General features: G+C 47.1%; 1 protein-coding gene across 3 annotated transcripts; it reads right to left on the bottom strand.

Moving 5' to 3' along the window:
* Nucleotides 1-3560: 3560 nt before the first annotated feature.
* ntn5 (netrin 5) lies at nt 3561-17025 on the bottom strand. 3 transcript variants are annotated; one of them, XM_037477728.2, is made up of 8 exons: nt 16902-16981; nt 14492-14634; nt 9997-11465; nt 9475-9663; nt 6862-7011; nt 5119-5169; nt 4583-4663; nt 3561-4442 (listed from the first exon to the last, which is right to left on the bottom strand). In XM_037477728.2, the coding sequence occupies exons 3-8, from the start codon at nt 11453-11455 to the stop codon at nt 3886-3888; spliced, it is 2487 nt and encodes an 828-aa protein (XP_037333625.2). In that variant the 5' UTR covers nt 11456-11465; nt 14492-14634; nt 16902-16981; the 3' UTR covers nt 3561-3885. The 3 variants fall into 3 exon arrangements, with proteins under 3 accessions (XP_037333625.2, XP_037333626.2, XP_037333628.2); XM_037477729.2 differs by lacking the exon at nt 14492-14634 and having other exon boundaries at nt 16902-17025; XM_037477731.2 differs by lacking the exons at nt 14492-14634; nt 16902-16981 and adding an exon at nt 16747-16881.
* Between the last annotated feature and the right edge of the window lie 6081 nt (nt 17026-23106).

Below are 23106 nucleotides of genomic sequence, written 5' to 3'. Positions count from 1 at the left end.
GGGCGGCTTCTCCCCTGAGCCTGAAAACCAATCGGTTACGGTTCAAATCCAACTAGACGGAGTTCACCACGAAGTGCACGCCTCATAAAAGTCGTTCACACACACACACACACACAGCCCATGTTCGACCCATCCGCACCACAGATGGGGGGCTTTCTTTTCAATCACACCACCTGGGCAGGCCGGGCTAGTGTTACCCCCAAACCTTAACCCCCCTCCCACCCCCACACCCAAACCCCCTCCACCCTTCTTCCTCCACTCTTTTGATCGGCTGATCCCGACTCCCAACTCTCCGGCACCACCAGTGTACCACCAGACTCCATCCAGAAACAAACTGCGAACAAAATGGTGGCCCTCTGCGTGGTGGATCCACCGACCCCTCTGAACCGGGGAGTTGCCAAAATGAAGGTCCCCTCGGGGGGGGGGGGGGGGGGCACAAAGGGCGGACCGGGCCATTGCCGGTTTTTCTTTATACAGGAGAAGTCAGTTTTCTGGTGACGACACTTGTTCGGTGTGGTCACACACACACACACACACACACACACCGAGTTCTTCACAGTCACGTAATTTATGTGGAAAGTATTCCTACAAATGGCCATCGAGCCGTTTGTAATTTAATGAAACCTATTAAAAAAAAAAAAATCAAACTAATGTGGAAGGCTTAATTTTCTGACCTTCTCAATTTAGATTTTTTTTTTACCTTACTTTTCGTGATGTGAGCAATTCTTTGTCTGGATAAAAAACCAAAGCAACAAGGATTCCTTCTCATATGAGATCCTTTAAATGCAAAATAATCCCCATGTATTATTAAATAAGTCATGGCCTTGTTGAGCTCCTATTTACAGTTTTACAGACTTTTTGCAGTACCTATCACTTGTGGTTTTTTTTTTTCATGACCTTCTTTATGGTCCACAGGCCCATATCCATTTTTTCTTTTATCATCTTAGGGTGGTTAGGGGGATTTTTGAAGGAAGAGAGACAGAAACATGTAGAGAGAACTCGCGTGACAGACTGAAAACCGCATTTCGACCCCATGCCGTTGAGCAATAACTACCGGTTTGTACTACAGTATATATATAATATATATATATATATATATATATATATGTGTGTGTGTGTGTGTGTGTGTGTGTGTGTGTGCCAAGAGCTGTGCCATGTGCTTGATTAGTCCTAATCTAGCTGGGAGTCGGGTTGCTGTGTCGGCGGCGTGTCTGTATGGAAGGCATGCAGGCCGCGGATCACAGGGATTGACCCCGTGCCTCTCAGGTTAACAGAAGCCCTGTGTGTGTGTGTGTGTGTGTGTGTGTGTGTGTGTGTGTGTGTGTGTGACAGTGGAACCGACTGCACTTCGGATTTCAAACTTTCTGGTGGGAAACTCGGCAGTGTGTTAGGAGGAGCTGTACGAGCTTTGAGAGCGAAGTGAAATAAGATGTGTGTGTGTGTGTGTGTGTGTGTGTGAAAGAGAAAAAGGAAGTGAGAGGATAAAAATAACAGTGTGTGTGTTTGCAAGCGGTCTCGTTGAACTTTGGCCCTGGCTGCAGTGGGGAGGGAGGATGTGGGGGGGGGGGGGGGGAGGCACCTCTCGTAAAACCTGCCCCTCAGCAGCTTGTAAACATGATGCCACACACTCACAAATGCCACCAAACCGTTGGGCCTTCCCCTGCCTCCCCAGTGCAGTGTGCTGTTAGGTTTTAAAGGCGAGGTGCCCCCCCCCGAAACGAGCCGCGGGCTTAAGTTGTCTGTTAGTGTCTGTGTAAGTGTGTGTGTTCGGGGAGTTTTTCGGGGATCAAACCCTCATGTCGACAGAGGCAGCGCGAGGAGACGCCCGCTGACAGGTGCTTCCTGCAGCAGAGCAGCAGGTGCTTCCCTACACACACACACACACACACACACACACACACACACACACACACAGTGGGGGCTTCAAGACATGATTCTGTATGCAATGACACACTTGGTCTGCCCCCCCCGATTCCCTCTGACACACACATGTGGGGACAAGAGCCGTAACCCTGCACTCGACACGGAACACGCTGACAGCTCGAGCTGTTGTGTGTCGCTGCTGTCGCACAGCGTTCCTTTTCTTGTGCGTCTTGTATTTCTTTTTCTCAGATGCCGCTCCAAATGTGAATCCCTCACGAGAGAGGCCCTCGGAGCCAAGCGGTGCAACAATAGGGGGGGAAAACGTCCCGTTTGAGCTTAAACAACATGCGATCATGTCGACCTTACGGGAGAAAAAACACACAGATGTGGGATTTGTTGTCGGCTTGTGACACCTTGTTTTAAACATTCAATAAAATATTCAATGCAAAGATAAATATAATCAACCATTTTGAGTTTGTTTGTGGAACTCCTAGAAATTATTTTTTCTGCCATTTCAGGTTTACTCTCAATAATGTTTTATCTAATTGTGCGATCCTTAGAGTCACATAACAGTGATTTACAGCCTCGTCCTTCAAATGCCACATCCACCCTTCATTGGTGATTCCCAACGGACCGGGTCGGGACCAACGGGTGGGTCACCCAATCATTTTAAATTTGCTGAATTTTTTTCCTGCTTTTCACATCAAATTAAATACTAAAGACCTCCATGAATTTATTTTACTTATGAGAGGGAAAAAGCCATTAGCTTCCACCTTAATTAATACATTTTGTCTCATTTATTTACTGTTTAACATGTGTGTCGTTTTTTTTTTAACAAAGATGTGGTTTATAAAATTGGCTGGTTGAACAATTAAAGGCAATATAAGGTGATTTAGAAATGGTCACGAACATTCATTTTCACACACATTTCCTATTCTCGTTATACGTGTGTGTGTGTGTGAATTTATTCATCAGTTTGGGTCTTGATGATCATTTTTAAACTGATCATGACATTTGGATCCAGAATGGAAGATTTTCTTTGGTTACAAAGCCTAAAGTTAATTTGAGAGACCACAATACCACCATCATAACAACCCCTATACCTTCCAGTAGAGTTCCCATCAAGGGCATCGTGGGGCCCCGGAAGCTGCCCGGAAGAAATTTGTGTCTCATGAGTATTACACCCCCCCCTCCGCCCCCCCCACGGACCCTCCGTGAACTGCATGTTTAGTTCCACTGAGCCTTCATCAGTCAGCGAATCTATTTTTTCTCTTTTTTATTTTCAATTCGCAGGCTTCAACGCGACGGCGCGGCCAATCGCTGACGCGGCCGCTACCACAACAACATGGCTGCTCAACTAATGGGAGCTCTTCCATCTGTCTCGATGTGCCCCCCCCCCCTTCACCCACACCCCATCCCACCGCCAACACCATCTCCCCCCGGGCTGTGTGACGCCACATCTACTAAAATTGAAACGGGAGTCATGGCGACAGGTCGGGCCGATGCTTTTTAGATCCATATCTGGAGGATGGAGGGTTAGTTTGGTCTCTGTGTCAGTTGTCCCCCGAGAGATCGTCCACGGTGTCGGTTTACCCCCAAAAAATGAGACCATCTGCTTAAAAACAAAAAAAAGAGTTTTTCCTTTTGAAAAGGAAACACCCGCATTTGTGAAAAAACGTTCAAATTCTGTATCTTTTGTCATTTATTTTATTCAGTTTCCACTGGTTTTAATGTCTGTTACTTAAAGGGATCCAAGAATAAATATCATTTAAATATTTAAAAAAAAATCTTTATAGGACAAAAATACTGCCTGGCATTTCAGTTTAGTCCGACTTTAATGTTCAAAGTGTCATATTGTAGAAGATATGGAGTTGGTGGAGTTCTACATTTTGTGTTTCTTCACATTTTAAGCATTTGAACGTCAACTAACAGGTGTGTGTGTGTGTGTGTTTGTGTGTGTTTGTGCACTTTCTCAGTCGAGCCCTTTGGGTAAAAAGTCTTTTTGTGGTTTTCGGGGTCTCTTCAACCGGGACCTTGAGTAGAGCACCCGGCAGCGGGGGCGCTGGGCGAGGGGCCCCCCTCCGTGGGTCCGACCTCCGGCACCGCTGCGGTTTGAGCGTCCCCCCCTCTCACGGAGTGCGTGTCCACGCTGCGACGAGGCTCTTCCTCCGCCCGCAGGTGAGGAGGCACGTAGCCGGACTGGGGCCTCGCCGGCTCCCCGCCGCGGGGGTGCTTGTGTTTCGGCGGGCAGCGGCCCCTGTTGTCTTGCCCGCGGAAGCCCCTCAGTTTGGGGCTCCAGTGTTCCCGCCACTGCAGGGCCAGGGTGGAGCGGTCCGCCACCAGGCGGCTCTCCTCGGGGCCCCAGCCCCGCTCCCCCTCCTCGGCGCCGATCAGCAGAAAGGTCCGGCCCGCGTGGAGCGCGGGGCAGCCGCACCCGAGGTCGCGGTCCGGCACCCAGAGGGACTGGGGGCCCCTGCGGACGCGAGAGACGGACCCCGCGCGGAAGACGGTTTGGACGGTGACGGAGAACTGCCACCAGGGACCCGAGCGCTCCATCGCTTTCACCTGCACCTTCAGCACTGAGAAAGAGTTGCAATTTACATTCATTTTTTAAAATCTCATTTTTGTTTGATTCACATTTTTTATTCATTGTTATTCCATGTTACAGATTTTTTTTTTTTTTTTCACAGTGTAATGGATAAGCAAACTTGGCACGAACCAAAGTCCTTGAGACAATAGGTCTCCAAGTTCATCTTGACTTTAGCCTGAGAAGGCTGGCAGTACGAGACACACTCCTCCGCTGTAACAGAGAGAGAAAGAGAGAGAAACCGGGGGAGGGGGTATGCATCAAATGAGAGGGGGGGGATCATTTCATAGCGAGCATATCAGCACATGTCTTTTCCCCTAATTACAATATGGCCGCTTCTATTTGTCATCACAGTATCCTGTGACTAACAGATGACCTCGACTGCAGCAGGTGGGACGTTACTCCAGCCGCCACTAGGAGGGAGTGGTTAGCCACTGCAGGAGATCTTTATTTTCCGTGATCGATACATGTGTCACATGACGTAACTTTAACAGGGTCAAAGGGATCATTTATTTTTTCAATGTCTCAATTTCGTCGTTGAGTTGAAGTAAATTTCCCTTTCAAACGTGGTAAACTGCAGATGAACGCAGAGGAGGCCCGAGTTGGACCAAAAACCCAGAATAAAAACCCGAAATGCAACCGGAGAACCGGCCTGTAGATCTGCTCACCTATGCTGTACTGAGGTTGGTACACTGGGGTCGGCTCGACCTCTTGAATTCCTGCAAACATAAACACGGTTTCAGGCACACACAGATACCCAGAGACGCTTCAATGAACCCCCCCACGTCGGGTCGTTGGCAAACCGAGGCTCTCGGTGTGTGAGGCACGTCGGCACAGAAGATAAGCAAGTGTCAAAAGTGTGTGTGTGTGTGTGTGTGGTCTTTTTTTATGGCCGAAAAAAACACTTTCTGACACTCACTTAAACACACACACGTTCCTGATTCCTGAAATGCAAACTTCTCTTTGGGTAATTTAATAAGGCCCGGCCATCACTCCTTGTATAGTTTTGTCTCAGACATGTGTGTGTGTGTGTGTGTGTGTGTGTGTGTGTGTGTGTGTGATGGCCTGTATATACATTATCCAGGCCTCTTGTAAACGTGTGTCTGTGTGACAGCGCCGCGATATCGCACCGAGTTCACACTCCGTCATCGCGCCTCTGACACAACTGGGCCAGCGACACCCAACACCCGCTCCTTTTTAAAAAGACAGGAAGGCGCTGTGTGTTTGTACGTGTGCGCGCAGTATATGTGAGGGGTCAAAAGGAGATAAATGCAGTACGCCCCCGTGAGTTGGGGACGGCTTTCGTTTGACAGATGTCTTACTGATGGTTGGGATCAAATATTTTTTTATTTTTTTATCCTTATATCTGATCAAAGTAGACACGACAACGCGACTATGAATCATAACAAATGTGACCGCAATCTTTGGAGGAAATGAGGCATGCTGCACTAACAAAAGGTGTTAACTAAGCTGTTAGCTGTTAGCTTTTAGCTGTTAGCCTCACGCTAGCCTCTCACCGCGTAGCTTCGCCTTTGTTCGGCTTGTGGTTTCTCTCAATTCTGTTCAAGGTGCGGATTAAAAATGGTCCAACGTGAGCTAACTTTAAGTTTAGCCTGCCTGCTAGGTGCCTTTTCGGTCCGCCCGATCAGAGGCGAGGTGTTAGAGGTGGTGCTGGCGGGGGCCGGGGGGGCGAAAAGATGCTATACATAGCCTGAGATGCTCTGGCAGTAAAAACAAACAAGGTTTTCTTTCACACACTCTTTTCTCCGGGTGAGTTATGGGTGATGGGGAACTGAGGCGGGGGGGGGGGGTCTTTGAGCTACACAACAGGTGTGAAGCCTTGCTCCCTATGTCACCTGATTGGGGCTTATGCAGCGCCAGGGCCCGCGTGGTTGTCGACACTGGCGCGATTAGCCGTGGAAGGCGCACGTGGATTAGCGCTCGCGAGGCTGCGGTTTTCGGGGCGCGGAGACGCGAGTGGCAGCGATCCGCTTGATCTGACGCGGCTGATCACACACATCAGCTGCAGCCGTCGGCTCATGTTAACGCTGCTATGGAAACCGTCTCTAGGGACGATGAAAAGGGGGACACGCCAGGGGGGGATTGGGCCAAATTAGTCCGGTCAGCGGCGGCCCCTTTTATATTGAGCTTCTTCTTGATCAGCGAGCTTGATAGGAGGCTTAATCAATTTGGGCCACGAGCAAGTGTCGTTGAAGGAGAAACGAAAGAGGTCACTTTGTCGTGATTGACAACAAACTATTAAAAGTCTGATTTATTTGAGCAGGGGCGGCCAGAGGGGACATTTCTCCGTAATCCTGATTAAAACAAGTCTCCATCTGATCTGAAAACGGCTCCAAATGTATTCGTGGCGGCGCTCCATCAATGCTGGTCAATGGGTCGGGTTGACTTACGTATGCAGGGCCGCAGAGGGGACTTGCCCTGCTGATACCCCGGGGCGCAGCGGTTGCACCTGAGGCCGGTCACCCCTTCCCGACACAGGCACTGACCCGATGTCTGATTACACCAGCGGCCCACGGCTCCCAAAGGATGGCACTGACACGCTGAGAAAGAATAGAAAAAACACATCAAAATCACTACATGTGACCCCCCCCCGTAAGTGACGTTTTTTTTTTTTTTACAGTGGCCGGTCATGGGACACTGGGGTCGTACTCCTAAGTTTTCACAGACAAATATGTTTCACATTATCGGAAAACAAGTCGGCGTATTTTGAGTCGCCCGCGTTGAGTTGCAACAACAGGGAAGCAATTTAAGGATATGTTTGGCAAAAAACGTTATCTCAAAGTCCGACTAGCGAAAAGAACCATTCATCAGTGATGTGACCCAGGCGTGATCCTGTTTGACAGCATCCGTCCTGCAGGAATGTACCTCTGAGAAAAGACCTCTATCGCACCCTAAAAGCTATTTGGCAGCTTTCTTGTTGGATAAACAAAGACAAAATCTGCTGTAGAGCTATCAATGGAATGGCACACATGGTGATTGGTTTGGTAATTTGGCGATTTGCAAATAAGTTGTCAGATGGAGTATCTCAAGTAACACATTTTGTCGTCCTTCAGCGTTACACATTGTGACGCTGTCTAATGGTTACTGCCTGAATTTGCCGCGGCTCACGTCACAAAGCTTTTTATTTGCCACAAACGATCACAGGATGAGACCCGATGAGAGAAGACAGAGTGAGAGAGGAAGCCACACTTCAGCAGCTCTGTTCGCACTCTAGTTATATTTACACAAATGCTTACAATGAGTCCAAACAACCTGACTGGGTGAGTAATTGGGCTCTGAAGAGGGACTAAAATATATATACACTCACCGGCCACTTTATTAGGTACCCCATGCTAGTAACGGGTTGGACCCCCTTTTGCCTTCAGAACTGCCTCAATTCTTCGTGGCATAGATTCAACAAGGTGCTGGAAGCATTCCTCAGGGAGTTTGGTCCATATTGACATGATGGCATCACACAGTTGCCGCAGATTTGTCGGCTGCACATCCATGATGCGAATCTCCCGTTCCACCACATCCCAAAGATGCTCTATTGGATTGAAATCTGGTGATTGTGGAGGCCATTTGAGTACAGCGAACTCATTGTCATGTTCAAGAAACCAGTCTGAGATGATTCCAGCTTTATGACATGGCGCATTATCCTGCTGAAAGTAGCCATCAGAAGTTGGGTACATTGTGGTCATAAAGGGATGGACATGGTCAGCAACAATACTCAGGTAGGCTGTGGCGTTGCAACGATGCTCAATTGGTACCAAGGGGCCCAAAGAGTGCCAAGAAAATATTCCCCACACCATGACACCACCACCACCAGCCTGAACCGTTGATACAAGGCAGGATGGATCCATGCTTTCATGTTGTAGACGCCAAATTCTGACCCTACCATCCGAATGTCGCAGCAGAAATCGAGACTCATCAGACCAGGCAACGTTTTTCTAATCTTCTATTGTCCAATTTCGATGAGCTTGTGCAAATTGTAGCCTCAGTTTCCTGTTCTTAGCTGAAAGGAGTGGCACCCGGTGTGGTCTTCTGCTGCTGTAGCCCCTCTGCCTCAAAGTTCGACGTACTGTGCGTTCAGAGATGCTCTTATGCCCACCTTGGTTGTAACGGGTGGTTATTTGCGTCACTGTTGCCCTTCTATCAGCTCGAACCAGTCTGGCCATTCTCCTCTGACCTCTGGCATCAACAAGGCATTTCCGCCCACAGAACTGCCGCTCACTGGATGTTTTTTCTTTTTCGGACCATTCTCTGTAAACCCTAGAGATGGTTGTGCGTGAAAATCCCAGTAGATTAGCAGTTTCTGAAATACTCAGACCAGCCCTTCTGGCACCAACAATCATGCCACTTTCAAAGTCACTCAAATCACCTTTCTTCCCCATACTGATGCTCGGTTTGAACTGCAGGAGATTGTCTTGACAATGTCTACATGCCTAAATGCACTGAGTTGCCGCCATGTGATTGGCTGCTTAGAAATTAAGTGTTAACGAGCAGTTGGACAGGTGTACCTAATAAAGTGGCCGGTGAGTGTATATACATACGTAGTTTCATGCATTTAAAAGTGAATATTAGGATCTTCGATCGTAGCTCATGTTTTTTATTTTTCATCCCCGTAGATGTGTCACGCTCAAATGAGCCCGGGTATATTGGGCCCGTGTTCGAGCTCCACCATGAGCATACCATGAGTGTCACAGTCACTTAGGACATGTGACGAAGTTCAAAGGTCAGAGGTCATGGCAGATACCAGCCGGTGGTAAACGATGGGAATACAGGCGGTCGCGACAGTGGGGTGCGGGAGGCGTGCGTATCGCTTACAGGAATAGCTGTCTGCTCTCACAATGTAACCACCCTATAAACACTTGGGACAGAGACAAAGTGGGACATGTACACACACACACAGACACACCTGCAGTCCGACATAAACACTGTCCCTCACACCACGATTTGCTTCTCATCTTCAAAGAATGCACAGATAGTGACACACACACACACACACACACACACACACTAACGTTGGCAGGCCTTGCGGTGGTTCAGCGGCTTGCTTTGGTCGCGCGTGTATCCGCTCTGGCAGTACTGGCAGTGGCGTCCGGCCGTGTGGTGGCGACACTTCAGGCACACGCCCCCGCTACGCCGCCCCGACTGCTGGAACACCTCCATGCTGAAGCGGCACTTGTTTGAGTGGCCGTTGCACTCGCAGGCTGTGAACAGGGGAGGGGACATAATGAACACCGTCACACACATGTCCAAAATGTCTGGGAATGGGCCCGGTGGTTGGGTACAGTGGTTGTGGGACATTTCGACGAATGAAAAGTAAGTAAATGTCAAGTTGAATGGTGACATGGCGCTTATATTGGAAGTTTTCCTGAGGTGTATATTGCCCTGATGATGTCATGTGGACCTCGACTTTAACAGTATGTCAGTGTAGAGTTTGAAACACATAAATGTCTAACTTACTAACGGGTCTAATGGAAGACGCTATCCAGTTGCATTGTGGGAAATCCTTGCTTTCAGCCATAGGGTGGCGTACTCACCCACACAGGGGTTTGGGTGCGTTGGTGTGGCCCGGTGCCACGGTCTGTCGCAGTAGAAATCCTCGCACACGTCGCAGTCTGGCCCCGCCGTGTGGTGCTCGCAGGCGCACACCGCCCGGCCGCTGTCGTCACGGCGACACCTGGAGGCGTGTCCGTTGCATTTACACCGGCCGCCGACTTGCACGTCCGAGAGGGCCAGCGGGGCGCGGGCCGCAGGGGGCGGGGCCGCCTGCAGACTCCTGGAGCTTTGTCTGGTGTGGAGGTTGTTGTTCCTCCTCTTCCTCAGTTCCCGCCCGTTGTTGTTCGTGCTCCGCCCCTCAACCGTCCAAACGCAACCACCGCTGGGGCAAGGTAGCCAATCGCTGCTCTCTTTCTTGATTCCCCGCCGTCTGGCTTTACTGCCTTTCTTTGAATAAGTGAGCGTGTCTGTGATTAAGCTATCACCCCCTTCTTTGCTGGTCGCATTGTGTCCATCTTTGTCTTGACCTGACCCTTTATAATGACCCTTCCTCCCATGTTTGACTGCTTTCGCCCCTTTGTTCCTCCCACTCATCACTGAGTTTTTTGTTTCCCTCTCAAAAAGTGCCAGTGTATCTGCATTTAACCGGTCCACCTGAGCTCCAGCGTGCCCCGTGGATCCCGATCTCCACCTCAGGAGCCCAGTCCCTCTGTCATCTTCTGCACCGCCGCGCCACCGCGCTTCCTCCCGCCTATCGGAGTTGCCCGCCTTTGCCTCTTTGGGCATCCGGTGGAAGACCACGCGGATGTCTGTGGCCGTCACCCAGTCCTGGAGGGTGTGGCTGTGGTCGAAATCGGGAGAGGACGGCCGCCCATCGAGGGCGGAGAAGGCCAACACCATGCCGCCCCGCTGCTTCTGCAGGGGGCGAGGGTCGGAGCAGAGCGGCTCTGTCTCCTGGTGCCTCGTCTGGGCCACCGTCTGGGAGGGTAACCCAAAGTCCCCGAGGCAGTCGCTGGAGTAGTGCTGCATCGGCCTCCAGGTGCGCCCGTAGTCCATAGACTTGAGGATGGAGATGGAGATGGGGTCCGACGGCTCGCCCCGTTGGCAAAACTGCAAGCTTATGTAGGTGACCTCAAAGCGGCGGCCCAGAGGTAACGAGAGCACCCAGTCCCCGGCGTCGTGACCTCCACGAGGCGTCCAGCAGGTGAGGTTGTGTGGGTTGTGCAGGTCCGTCAAGGTGGTGATGCTGCCGTCATGATCGGGCCCATGCAGCGAATGGCTAGTGTTGGCCGCGACGCCATAAGCGGCGTTGATGAACTCCGACAGGCAGTGGCGCGGGCGGCCGTCTACGTAGTAGCAGGGGTCATGAGGAGAGGTCCAGCTCAAAGGGGCGTGAGAAAGGGAAGAGGAGACGAGGGACGGAGGGAGGAAAGGGAGGAGCAGAAGGAAAACGGGGAAGAGAGAGGTGGAGGGGGGAGGGGACAAGGGCCGGATCATCATGTTATCGAGCCTGTGGAAAGAAAAAAAAAAAGGGGATTTTTAAAAGAAAACCTTTGGAGATGGACCACAAATCGTAAATCAACTGATTGATTTTTATGACTTGCATTTGAAGTTGAAGAAGGAAATTTAAGAGCTGCGCCTTTTTATGGAAAACACAAAATACCAGATCACCCCCAACTGCACCTCATGCCAGTAAAGATCTCATCCCACAAAAATGTAATCTCCGATCGTCACAGTGGTGTTGGCCACTGGTATGAACCCATGACTTCGGACGGATTTTTGAAAAAAACACATTTTTTAATTAAAACTCCCCCTCGAGCCCCGCGGATAAGCAGGTGAAGAAGGACGCGACACCCGGTGGGGCCGTTCCCCCGAGGTGACAGAAAGCAATGCCCGACAGCTGGGGTCCAAACCCAGAGCCCGACCACATCCATCACGTTTATGGCTCCCCTTTTTCAAATCACTTTACCGTCGGCCAGTGCTGCGGGCGAGCGAACGGGGGGGGGCCTGAGCGTGAGCGATGTGGAGGGTTATTGAGCAGAAAGGAGGGCATGAGAAAGAAGAAGAAGAAGAAGAAAAAAAAAGACTTGAGGGGGAGGGAAGGAAAGCTGTGGGAGATTAGTTTTGAGGATGGTAAGAAATGATTTATAGGTTGAAAATGCGCGTCTGCCTTGAGCCCCTTCATGGATACTTCCGCGGTTAAAGACAAACACGGACTTGTGTTGGTCCGAGCAAATCCCTTTTCCCGTCTCTTGCAAACCGCTGATGAGCGCAATTTATCCCTCTTGTCAAAATTTGATACCGGAGAGCGTTCGTTTTGGCATGTGGACAAAAAAGAAACAATGCGTGCGCTTTCTCGGGGGAAAGCGGTGATTTATCGCCGCGCCGCTCGCATTGGAAGCCTCGAAGCGCATTCCCAACAAGCACTTCCTTAACATGCCTCGTGCTAGGAAAGTTCACCACCTGCCACGTTTGCTTTTGTGTCTTTCGCTCTCAGGGAGAATGTCACTTTCTCGTCAATACCTTCCCCTCCACATTTTTCAGGACGACCTTCTCCCCGCCCTTCCATCTCCAGGGCCCACACATCACCTGCCCCCTTCATTCTGTCCTGGGAATATTCTTAACTGCTGCGAGATTGATGGCATCCTAACAAGCGTTTGACACTGACAGCAAAGTCAGCAGGGCTGCATAAACCGAAATCCCCGTAAAAGAGAGGACGGGGGCCGAAACGCCTCTCCGGCCTCGTCATCCCGCTCAATTAGCCGACGGTTCGAAACCCGAGGCTTCCCCTCGGGGACCACAGGAGGAGGAGGAGGGGGAGGCCGCGGCGCTCCCTCTGCTCGCTGCTCTGCTCGCAGAGCTTCCAGGAGCAAAAGTGGATTTGAGGTTGCGGTTGAGGAACGAAAGCCAAGATCGGGGCATTCCAGGGGACGCTGTTTTTTTTTCTTCGCGGCGTTGCCACAGGAAACGATACAAAGCGATGAGCCATCTGACTGTGACCCCCCCCCGTCCCGTCCTGTCCCCCCCAGCCGGGGGTCACCCAGCCACATTCCTGGAGTCCAGAATGCCCCGGCCGGTCATTCCTGACGAGTCGCGACAAGCCCCCCCGCGCGGGGGGGGGGGGGGGGGGGGGGGACCTGAACGCACTGATTTAAAAAACAGGACTTGAGGATAAGCTTGATCGGATGATTGGTCGGTACCCTTTGGTGTCCAGGCACTGGTTGCACGAAGATATCAGTGAGCAGGCTGAAGGTTAGCAGAGGATTAAGGCGGTAGGTGGAATTCGCTCCGGGTCAGGACTGACGATTGAGCGTAGGCGGGTCTGAGGATAAAAGGAGGTTGACGTGCACTTGCTCACGTCGCCGTCACGATTTAAACATCGTGCCCATCACGACCGCTTCGATGCACGGATGTTCATCTGAGAGAGGCCCCTGAGGTTTTTAATGCGCCCCCTCTAGGCCAAATCCAGACTCTCTCTTCTTCGGTAACCAGATCGTCCGCCTGGCACCGCCACCGTAACCCGGCGGACATGTTTTCAGCCCGGAGAGGGGGGGGGGGGGGGGGGGGGTTCTCCGCTGCTTTCCATAGATCCACAAAGCCAGGGGTTCCGGCTCGCAGAGCACAGATCAACAGTATTTCAGTCCTTTGGTTGATGCATACCCACTACAAATAGCTTGTGTTTGAGAGAAGCCACCCCCCCTTGTTCTTTTCTCCCCCCAGTAAACCTCACATTGAGGTCTAACTTATAAAACATAACGGTTAACGAAAACAAATATGGTTTCATTTAGGAGAAACCCCCCCCAAAAAAAAAAACTAGTCAAAGCAACTTGGCAGCGATAGCCGTCTTTCAGAAAGCTTACGCAGCCAAATAGTGGTAAGATGAGATCAACATCTCCGGCGGGTGATCTTTAGAAGCAGCTATGCTTGGCTGGCGAGGGGCTGGAAAAATACTTGCTGACAACCTGGGGGCATGTTTACAGCATAGTCCATCGGAGGAGAGCGACGCTGGCGTTTGTGTTTCCTGAAGCCGTTCTGCTCCTGCACCACATGTGTCTGATGAATGTGTCAGGGAGGGAAACAAAAGCATTGGCATGAACTGATAACACAAGATTTTAGCATATTCTAGCTGTAGAAGAGATTCCCTCCTCGCCTGTCATAATGTCTTATAAATGTCAAGGGGAAATCATATACCTTATGGGATCTAGACTTACAAATATCAAACGTATTGTGGAGTTATCGGAGGTACTGGCGGTTTAAAAATGAGCCTCGCCCCTATATTGGTTCTCCCAAAGAGGAACATTACACAGAATACTCTTCATTCAAGCCGGAGATCGATGAAGTGTAAAATAAATGTGTTATAATCATGGGGGGTTAGACTTGATACCACGATGGCAAACCCCCATCGATCAGTGGGATTCCATCTCGTTATTAGAGAGGACGCATGAATCTTCCTTAAAGCGGTTTATTGCCCCGAGGTCTTTTTTTTGGGGCTTATTGACCCCTTTTCCATGTAGGCCATACTGCGTCCCCTCCTACCTGTAAACTCTCTTTGGCCTGTTCACACTCTCCGACTGTGGGGCTGTCCGGCCCCGGGAGCTGCTCTGGTGAGCAGATGAGCCGGCTCACGCGTTTTAACATTCCTCGTCATGGGCCAGCAGCGCGGACGCAGATCTGCTGAACTGCAGAGGAAAAAAAAGACTAAAAGGCTCAATCGCACAAATACACTCCCTGGGATCTCCCCGGGTTCCAGCTTTCCTCCCAAAAAACGCAGAGCCTTTAAATAAACATGATAAATGACACAGGCCCTGTGTCTCTTTACAGGCGACACGTTCAAAGCTGAACCCACGTGCACCTGTCGGTGCACGTTACCACGCTGACACCTTTTTGTGGATTTGCAATTGTCCTGCAGCCGGGTCGGAAATACAACACTGGGCCGCGGGTGGGGGGGTGGGGGGGGTCGAGAGGAGGAAGGCTGCACGCATGCGGCACGCGGCGTTCTCAAGGCGCATTCCGGCCTGCACGGTGGAAGCCCATCTGTGTGTCGTTCCACACGGAGCGGATTCCACGGGGTCTGCGTGAGGTGCAATAATCCAATTTCCGTGGTGCGGCCCGGGGAGGTGAAAGCAACAGACGGCAGCAAACCCAGTTTCTCACTGGTTCTATCTTAAGGGCCCCTGTCCTGCACGTCTGCACCGTCAACAAAACCGCCAATCCGGTTACATGCGCGGGGGCACCCCCCAGGAGGGAGGGGAACGGGGGGCGGGACACACGGAAGGTGTTCTCGGCCTGGGCCCTGCTTACTTATTTTATTTGAATTAAAAAACACATGTTACACTTGATATTTGGGAGTGAGTTTCCTGTGCATGCCCCCCCCCCCACCCCCAACCCCCTCTCTCCACACCCTTCACAGCCTCATACAAGTTGGCAGGACCCTCTGCAGCAGCTCCAGCCTCACATGTTGATATTGAGGAACAGATGGAAATGAAATCACTGTGATTTCATGTTGCAGTCACGCCAACGACAACCTCGGGCACGATGCAAGTAAAAGCGAGGCCTCCGGCTGGTGTCGATTCGGTCCACATATATGTCCCACAGGGGGGGGGGGTTAAACAAAGAGGAAGAAGAAAACAGAAAAGTACACCAGCGCTGCAACAAATAACTAACAAAAAACACATGATTAGTTTTGTTAATTATTATTATTATGAAAAGGAAATAAAGCGGTTGTTTTTAAATAGATTGCATATAAACGTAGTGTTTATGCTTATGTGTATAGGATTGAATGCATTAAAGACCTTGTTCCCCATCATACAAAAAAAATAAGCAATCGGCCTTGTGTATCTATTAAAGCAACTACGGTAGATTTTCTGTGGGATAAAAGTGCTGCAAAGGGATTTTTTTGGGGGGGGAAAACTAATCAACCACAGACGTTTAAAAGAAAACAGCCCGCAGTCCCACGCACTCCACGGACATGGTGTTTACCCGAGAATAATGATCCACGTGCCCACGGTTCATTAAACATTAATGTTTATCATATTTAGGGTGATTACTTTACAGTGAGGCCCGGAGCGTAATTGCCTCATTCGGTGCAGCTAATTGCACTTGTTAAAGCACAAATTGGCTGCGGTCAATTAGTTTTTTTTTTTTTTATCTCACAGAAAAGAACAATAATATTGACAGTTTAAGGTTATCCCCGTTTGATCAAACAACTTCTCTATTTTTTTCTTTAAATCGTATCAATTGGTTCCTGCACGTGTTTCGCTTTACGAAACGTTTGTTTCAGTTCTAAATCCAGTCCGACTAATCAAACCTCCCCAACAACATGACTAACATATACGTACTAAACCGCTTATAATTATATTATGATAACCAAGGGATTATCCTGGTGGCAATATGTTTTAATAATTTGAATAAAAACTGTCTTATAAAAGACATGTGTAAGTAAAAAGGAGAACTTTCTGATTTTTACATCAGTAATGGGGAAATAATTTACCATCGTGAATAAAACTGATTTCTTTGGCTTTCATTCTCCCACGTTTGTGTGCCGAAATTACATTTAGAGGAACGAATGTAATCAAAATTGGCATTGCTACAAATGTATAGTTTATTTCAGTATGTGTAACATAATTTATTAATTAATAAAATAAAATAAGCCCACATTCATAAGGGAAATGCGACCGATTAAAACAATCGTCTCCGTTTGGTTAGAAAAAGAGCTCATTTCAAATAGAAACAATACGCCGTGTTTCGTGCTTTTCTTTTCATATTTTTAGCAGATAGATACACCAACGTACCTTATAATTGACCTCAGTGCCCAAACAAACCCAGCCGGTCATTTCTTCTCTTTACGCGCCACTTCTGCGTCACCACAAAACTTCCCAAAACGCCGCAAAAGTCCAGAGGCAATAAACTCAACTGTTGGAAAAGCGGAAGAAACCAACCGGCTCACCATGTGCGTCCCGGTGATTCTGCTTCTCCTCGCGTCTCCGGATCATTAAGAGAAGCGCGGACATCCAGCTCCAGCGCGTCCGCAGAGGAGCTGAGCAGGAGGCGAACGTGCGGAGAGGGGAACGCACCGGGTACAAGGAGGAGGGAGGGAGGGGGGGGGGGGAGGATAAAGGACCGGGATCAACTGGGAGGTGCGTCCCTCCGCGTAACTGACGTGATCCGTGGACTCCCACCTCGCGAGGAGTCCCTCGCATCCTGCGTCACGCGCAGCGCGCGTCTGGCAATTTGCTATAAATGTGCTGTATTTATCAAACAGGCTGATTTCCATTATGCTAATTGTCTTTCTAAAGTATAATCCGTGATTCGTTCGTTTCTATAAATCTGACAAACCCATTTCTACCTTAAATGTACCCAGTGAACATTTTTTGGTTGAAAAGACGTTGAATCAACGTCTATGCCCGACGTTGAAAAGACGTTGCAAAATGGTTTAAAAGTGAAAGTTGTTTCAACGCCTATTCGTAGACGTTGAAAAGACGTCTATGTTTAGACCACATATCAACGTGATTTTTCATACGGTAAAATGTCGTCCTCTACTTTGTGCTATAGCATTATTTTATAGGTGTAAAAAGAAATGACGTCCACATTTGTGCGTTTACCACCGATATTAAAAATCACGTTGAAAACGGGTCTAAACGTAGACGTCTTTTCAACGTCTACGAATAGACGTTGAAACAACTTTCACTTTTAAACCAATTTTCAACGTCTTTTCAACGTCGGGCCATAGACGTCTTTTAAACGTCTTTTCAACGGCAAAATTGCTCGCTGGAAAAGTACAAGTTACACACAATCAACTGTTGACAGTTGTCAATCATGTCAACAGCCCTTAACAAGGACAACACAATTTGATTAATGTGTATTTATTCATATCAATATAACACAACACTTTTCCTTAAAACAGAATACAAAAATAAATTATATTTTGTGAAAATAAACTATGAAATTATAAGTGGAGCAACAACATGAACCAGTTAGTTTAGAATTTAGTGTTTGTAAACCATTTTTCTGAATCATTGGCACTTCATTTTCAGATTCTGTAACAAGATCTGGCTCTGAGTCACTTGAATCCGGATCGTATACCTGAAATCAGCTCCGTCTCCCTCATCACTTCAATGACTCAGAATGCGCAGAACACCCCTCAGTTGCAGATTCCTCTAGTCAACAAGTTAATTCAATTCAATTCATTTTATTTTGTTCAACCCAAAATGAAAAATAAGCCTGAGTGAGCTTTACAGTCTGTAAACATGCAGCACCCCAAAACCACACATCGGCACACGTAAAACTCCCTTCAACAGGACAACCCTTAAGGGAGAACAGCAGAGGAGTAGGTGTGTACAGAGAGAACAACTTAAAGATGTACAGTATTCAATTCCTACGACAGAAATTATTCAAATATTCAGAGTAGTACACCAGGTGTAAGGCAGGACAACTGCAGGGATAAACTCCATCAGATGTAACCTCCATCCACAGGAACCTGTGAGGAGGGAAGAACAAAGACTTTAGGGAAAAGGCAAAGTGTGTAATTTGGGTTTATAATGACAGTAATAAAAAAGTTTAATAATGATAACAGCAGCAGGTGTTTGAGAACCATTATTTATAGATTGTTTACTTATGACATTATAAACAATTTATGGCATTTCTGGAGTAACATTTCCAGGTATATTACACAGTACCATACTTTACAATGTTGCTTTAAGCATGCAGTAACTTACGATGTGTTGGCTAGCTTGTTTACAGGCCACAACTTGTTGAATTCACCTGCAATCTGTGTTTAGGCCGCGTTGCTTTAAAAACGTGTATTTTCTACATGAAATTGGAACGGCAATAATAAGATATGGGTACAGCAACAACCTAACGCATAAGCAACACCAAACACACGGAAAATACTCTGAGGTTTACTTTTGGTCCAGTTCATGTTGAACGCTAGCATGCTCCGAGCTAGCATGCTAACTAGCAAACGATCTGCGCTAACGCTAACTAGCTTACCAAAATAACAGTCTTTCCCGTATCGAGTGGTAAGTAAAATAACTGGTTATAGTTCCAGGTGTGCTTCATTCAAACACTCACGTACTTACAGAGTATTGGGGCCGGTAGCCGTGGTTGTATCAGCCCGTTCACGTCGCTCTGCTCCCGGACACACTTCCCCTCGCGCTGCACCTGGTGGAAGCTCTGCAAGCAAGAACTTGCGCATGCGCGTTACCGATGTGATCAGAGTTAGGCGTTTTCAACTAATGTTTGAAACGGCCCTCAATATTTTGTCCTTAAAGCATATTGTTACGCCTCCTCTCCCGAGCCGGAGTGGAGGCGTAACAGACACACACTCTGTATTTCCATATTCATGACGTTTTAAGAAAAATCTTAAATGCGTTGAAATCACGTCTTTGCGTAGACCAAATTTCGCCGACCAGTTCATTCATTATTATGATAATATTAATGATATTATCGTCTCTCTTTCAACCTTACGTTACAACATGACACATAATCAATAAATTTACCCGTTTCTAGCACGTTGATGTTTCACGCACTTTTTCGCCGGTTGAAAAGACGTTGAAATGAGGTCTTAGACGTTCAGACCTCATTTCAACCCGATTTCAACCATATTTCAACGTTGAAATAACGTCTTGTGCTCACTGGGTAATGCAGTAAATAAATACTCATCGTCGAGAGTTGGTTGAATTTTAATTTAAGCAACAGCGGGATTAAGTGTTCCGATTGCTTTGTGGATGCAACACGTGATTCACTTGGGGAAAAATATGCTACAGGGGCCATTTTTCTATCTTTAGATATTCTTACACTTTAGCTGGTAACAATGCAGGACTTCCTTGTAGAGTATTTTTATTTGTGTTTTGGCTTTACTTTTCCACATTTGTCAGCTTGTATAACGTCAAACCTTCCAACCAACCGACATTAAACCTCTGCTTTGATATCGGTAATAATAATAATAACTACTTTTAAAGAGGGACTGCATAGTAAGCACTTTTTCATTTGATACATTAAAGTGTTGAACTGTTATTGTTGCTTCATCAACGTTTTGAGGAACACAAATCCATCTGTGTAATTTATTGAGCATTTATTAACTACGTAATCAGGACTGTTGACAGCAACAGTAATCTAATTCCAATAAAACATATCTCATACGTCACTAGATCCTTCTGGCGCGTGAACATACGTGACATCAGTGTGTTCCAACACCCACTTAGAATCATTACAAATACAGACAAAAACAAATAGTTTCTCCCTTGAAATAACCAAAAACTTCAGCACAACATCATATTTTCTATGAATCAATTGTTCATGAATGAATACTTCTTCCAGAATGCAAAAAGAAACCAATTTTAGGGATTTTTGTTGTTCCAAGCGGGAAGTCAGACAAACTGATGTCAACGCACTTGAGGGCAAACTGAAACAGGTTGATCTCATTTAGAGACAAGTGGCTGTTTTTCTGTTTTTTTTTTTACTTTCAAGACAGTTTTTTTTTCTCCTCTTTTAAAAAAAAACAGAAGTTCAAGACTTAATTTCAGCATTTTGACCTTGCACAGATCTTTTCACCTTCGGGTTTATTACCACAGGCGGGCAAATTGAGAACACAAGGGGGGGGGGGGGGGTGCATAGTCTTATCTTGCATTGTTCAGGCAAAAGATCTCCCTCTCCAGTTTGCTCCAATTACCCCTCGGTGGAATAAGAAAAATGGTTGAAGTTAATTGGCTGCAGTGGATCGTTCTCAGATGTGAACCAAAACTGATACAGATGGAAATATAAGAAAGAGAATTGAGGAGGAGGAGGAGGAGGAGGAGGAGGAGGAGGGAGGGAAGAGGCTTGATTGGAGAGGAGAAAACTTTCCCAGAGAAAGCCATAAAACTGATTGATGACTTCCCTCGAGGAATGTTTCCCCAGGTGTGCCTTGTGTGTGTGTGTGTGTGTGTTGCAGTAGTCGTTACAGTGCAGTTAAGAAATGCTATCCTTGGATGCAGGACAAGCACAATAAAGTAAATTGAGAGGTGGGGCATAGCACGTGAATGCGTCAATAAGGCACACAGGGCGGATGGGACTCAATTGGTACCATTCGAATGATCCAAATCGATAACAGAAACAAGAAAACGCTTAAACTGATTAAATAAACACTCCAGGTGGTCCTTGACAGGTGCCTCCGCCTGCCAAATGTTGCACCCCCCCGGCTAAGCGTGTGCTCAGAGGCTCACATAATAAACAAAATACCACAGAGGTGTAATTATAAAAGTCAACGTTTAAGCCTCTTTGACTGAATAAGGGCAGATTTCACAACACGGGTGTGTGTGTGTTTGATGGATTGGCTTCGCTATAACGTTAAAAGAGCAACAATGTGGCATTGTACTCTGGTTCTGTGATCAGATATGAATGCGGTGACGCATGAATAAAAAGAGATGAAGCAATGAAACGCTGTGGACACACTAAAAAGAAATCGCAAATGCACGCAATGTTTTTTTTTATTATGAAGAAGAAAGAAAAAGACTTGGGTAATAATAATAATAATGAACCTCCCTGATCTAATAAAAGTGGTACACATGCAGATATTAGATCCATCATTCTGTAACTGAGATTAACTAAATCCATTTTTTTTAAGAGGGAATCATCAATTCAGAGTGAAGGAAATACTAATGGAAGAGTTTGGTGCATCTCAAGGACCAGTGCTAGGCCTCTTTTCATTTAGATTATATTAAGAATATCCTTAACATTCGGGATGTATGACACATGCAAAAATTGCTGAATACTAATTATCTTCAAATGTTTGATTTGTATGGAAATGTCTTAATTGTTTTCATAATCATATTTTTTTTTTTACCAATGTTGTCTTTGATTTCAACAGACCAACACATGCTGCAGTGGCTTCGTTTTCTATGATTCAAATATACATACATTTCATTTTTCTTCTTTAGTCTAACGTTATGTAATTTGTTAACCATTTCCCATTTCCAAATATATTTACCCACCTATCCCAAAAAAAAAAAAAGGAGATTGTTCCAAGCCTTTTGTTTAAAACCAAAAGAGCTGCACTGTAAAACTGGAACAATCATCGCGTGCTTTTCTTGGGGATATGAAGGTCGAGAGGCTGTCAGAAGATCCTTTTAGCGGCGAGACGTGTCTCACGTGTCCCGTCCATTCCAGGGGTCGTCCAAGTACACCTTCTAGGAGATCGAGTTGCCTGCCCTCCGACCTTCTGTCCTGAACCTGCAACACCGGCTCCTCTAATCAATCTCAATGATCACCTCTGCACCCTGAAAGATAACATCAAAAAACACCCAACATGGGCTTTGGTCTTCAAAAGAAATCTGTTCTCTTGATGGTAACTATTATGATTTTGTTCTAAAGCAACGAGACACATGTCTGTAATAAAAAAATAAAAAAAAAAACACCTCGACTGGAGGCTTTGGCTCTGAATCACGGTTGGCAAAAAATAGAGTGACAAATTATCCCGGTTGCCATGAATCCAGATGCACGATTGTGTTTTTCCCAAGATTCCCTGACAGTGTGCTGGCAGGTGTTGGATGGAGAAGGAGGGCGGACTATTACTGTTGCAAAGGAAAACACACAAATAAAATTGATTTAACTCGCTGCGTTTAAGGATCAAAGATCGGCGTGAAGCTTTGATACAAAACACCCAACTCTTCGGCCATTATGTAACAAATTAAAAAATAGGTAGTTAGAGGTTAGTGCAAATGTTTTTTACTGTTAAATGAGAAACACATTTGAGGCAATGTGGCTTGTCCAACTGGAAGATAAAACTTTATAACTTTAAGTTAAATGACTAAATCACTGCCAATGTCAACACTCAAAATATCACATATGCTCTTAGTTGCGTCTCAGAGGAAGTTGAGCATGTGTAACGCATGAGCGGTGTTGACAGATGTTGATACTTAAAAGTTGTGTCATGTTGAAAAAGAAACCGCAAATTGCATATAAAAATAACAACCATAAACCTGGATTAATGGTTACACGTTTCAAGGAGTCGCTGGTCTGACAGAACACGTCACGACGCAAAGATGAAAGCGCCTCACGATGAAAGCAATCAGACTGCAGGTCATCGCCAGCCGACGTTTGGTTTGATTGTCAGGCAGCCCGGGCATGAATGAATTGGAGATATACGTATATATATATATATATATATATATATA

Source organism: Pungitius pungitius, chromosome 1 (assembly GCF_949316345.1).
Source record: "Pungitius pungitius chromosome 1, fPunPun2.1, whole genome shotgun sequence".
NCBI classification, from domain to species: Eukaryota; Metazoa; Chordata; class Actinopteri; order Perciformes; family Gasterosteidae; genus Pungitius; species Pungitius pungitius.
The sequence above is the reverse complement of the archived record's forward strand: the minus strand, read 5'-3'. Positions and strand labels throughout refer to the sequence as shown.